General features: G+C 35.6%; 1 protein-coding gene across 1 annotated transcript; it reads left to right on the top strand.

The window, feature by feature from the left end:
• Window positions 1,847–2,657, top strand: LOC105175709. The gene has a single exon (XM_011098256.2). The coding sequence runs from the start codon at window positions 1,998–2,000 to the stop codon at window positions 2,442–2,444; it is 447 nt and encodes a 148-aa protein (XP_011096558.1). The 5' UTR covers window positions 1,847–1,997; the 3' UTR covers window positions 2,445–2,657.

Raw genomic sequence — 2,661 nt, 5'->3', positions numbered from 1 at the left:
ATATCTATCTATCTGTGTGTGAATATACTTTGAGATTAGTCCACTAAGTGTTCATATAAGAAATTAAGATGGTAGAATCTAAACAAAATAGGGAGAGATAAGCAAAATTTTTATATGAATCTAGTTTGGTCGAATCAAATCAATTACAAATTATGTAATTGAATAATATTTTTAAAATGTAAATCAACCATACTACATGTATATTATATTCGGAATATAATTTATTTTGATTTGACCGAAATTGATTTAGGTTAGAATTGTCGAACAGAAATATAAAGGATGTCTGGGGTCTTAGAGCTTGGAATTTGGATCAGCAAGAAACATGGGGTTGACGCAAGGCGCGGGCTGATGTCTACAAACTTGAAGACCTCTAATACGGTTGTTGAGTGAAACCCAGACACGGTATTGGTTGGGTTGGCCCATTATGGTGCCCGTGAAAAGGGATTTGGGTGGCAGTGGCACCAAATAGAGATTACTCGGACATTAAAAGTGGATGCTTCCTGAAGCTGGCAAACATAATGAGACTCTCTTTGATATTTAGAGTGTTATACACGAAACTACCATATCCAATATTTTGAGGGTGTTTTAAAAAGCTTAGCCAAACAACCTCCTAATCCCAACCTCATCTCATTTATAGCTTTCGTGCCCGGAATTACCCTACTCCTAACCTCAATTACTTGCGCTTAAGTTATACAAGGATAAATATCACTTTTAACCCCTCAATTATTCATATTTGGCCTTTCATATTTCTTTCTTATCAGATTTAGTCCTTCAAATTTATAGATTTCATCAATTTTGAAGTCTTTTCGTTATCTATCAATTAGTTTTAATGAATTTATGAAATATATATATATATGTATGTGCTGCCAAAATTACTAGAAATCGGGAATTAACATGAAAGAATGGCTAGCGTCACCACTTCACCAAGTACACTACTCAAGTATTTTACTATGAAATATTTCTTATAATAATGTAAAATAAAAAATATTTAATAATCATGCTAAAAAATCTTAAACCATTGTCATTCTATATATCCTAATAACAAAAATTAAAATATAACCAACTAAAATATCACAAAAACCCAACAATATCATAATTTTTTTACGTGTCGTAGTTTATGATATTGTTTGGTGTTTGTGTTATTTTGGTTGATTATATTTTAATTTTTTGTTATTAAGATATGTAGAATGACAATGATTGATGATGGTTGATTTTAATATTTTTCAACACGATTTTGAGATGTTTTTTAACATATTTTTTTTTATTTTACAATTATTTTGAAAAATATTTCATTTAGTAAAATAACTAAGAGTTGTACTTGGTGGAGTGGTGAGGCAATCCATTCTGTCATGTTAGTTCATGGTTTCAAATCTTTTGGCAGCAGAGTTTTTTCTTATCCTTTATACAGTTGTAAAGAAAAACAAGGTATTACATACACAAAATGACGACTTTTTGACATTGTGGCACTTATTTTTTTCATTAAAAAATAAACTTCAACGGATAAAATAATTAACTAATTCAAATTTTCTATATTAATTAATAAGTTAATTTTATTTTATTTATTATATACACGTAAAAATAAAGTAGCACAACATCCAAGTAGATTACTTACAACTTAGTACTGCAAACTTGATTTGATTACTAGTTGAACAACATTCCAACTTCAAATCTTGTATTGTTTGGAAATGTATTTGAATGTTGGTTATTACAATAGTTGTCCCATCCGTCCTGGTTAAGTCAACCACCAACAAATCTTTCTACCCGTAATAAATTTCATCCTATCCCCAATCCTACAATCTATCTGGCATTTTCGCTTCCCAAATTCCACCACGTATCCCCACCAAGGATATCTTCGTATTTTCCACGCACTTACCCCTCCTTCTATAAATCAAACTCCCAAACTTCCACCGTCTCTCCCAACTCTCACAAACCACCGAAACGCAACCCCAACTCAACTCATCTTTCCTCTCCATTCTCAACTCTATCCAACCTTAGTGATGTCGTCCCAAATAATCGAGTCCCACCGGGAAAATGCTGAAATATACACCGGCGACGCCATATGCAAGCAGAAATCTCTGGAGCTGCTGCAGAAAATCAACCTACCCAAAGGCCTGCTCCCCCTGGACGACATTATTGAAGTAGGCCACAACGAATCCACCGGATTCGTTTGGCTGAGGCAGAAGAAGAGCAAGACCCATGTGTTCCGTGCCATCGGCCGCAGCGTCTGGTACGACACCGAGGTCACGGCGTTCGTCGAGGACCGTCGGATGAAACGCCTGAAGGGTGTCAAGAGCAAGGAACTTCTGATCTGGGTCACCATTTCTGATATTTCCATTCAGGACCCTAGTTCTGGAAAAATTACGTTCGGTACCCCTACTGGAATTTCCCGATCTTTTCCGGTGTCGGCGTTTGAGGAGGAAGAGGGGGAGAAGGAAAAGAAGTGATCAACTGGGACTGGGACCGGGACCGTAGACGTGGAATTTCAGCGAAAGGGGAATAAATCCGGTTCTCTGGTGTTTACTGGATTCTTGAATTACTTTGGTTTAGGTTCACTAGTAATCTTATTCCTTCACTTTCTTAATATGTCTGCGTAAGGTCTAAGCCAAGTGGAATACAGCTTAATGTATACTATGTATTATAGGTTTGGCTGAATCTCATTCC

This window comes from Sesamum indicum, linkage group LG12, assembly GCF_000512975.1.
Source record: "Sesamum indicum cultivar Zhongzhi No. 13 linkage group LG12, S_indicum_v1.0, whole genome shotgun sequence".
NCBI classification, from domain to species: Eukaryota; Viridiplantae; Streptophyta; class Magnoliopsida; order Lamiales; family Pedaliaceae; genus Sesamum; species Sesamum indicum.
Note: the sequence above shows the minus strand (reverse complement) of the source record. Positions and strands in the feature narration are given on the sequence as shown.

Excerpts from the sequence above, each read along its gene's own strand:
- LOC105175709 (XM_011098256.2), top strand. The coding sequence starts at position 1,998 with ATGTCGTCCCAAATAATCGAGTCCCACCGGGAAAATGCTGAAATATAC.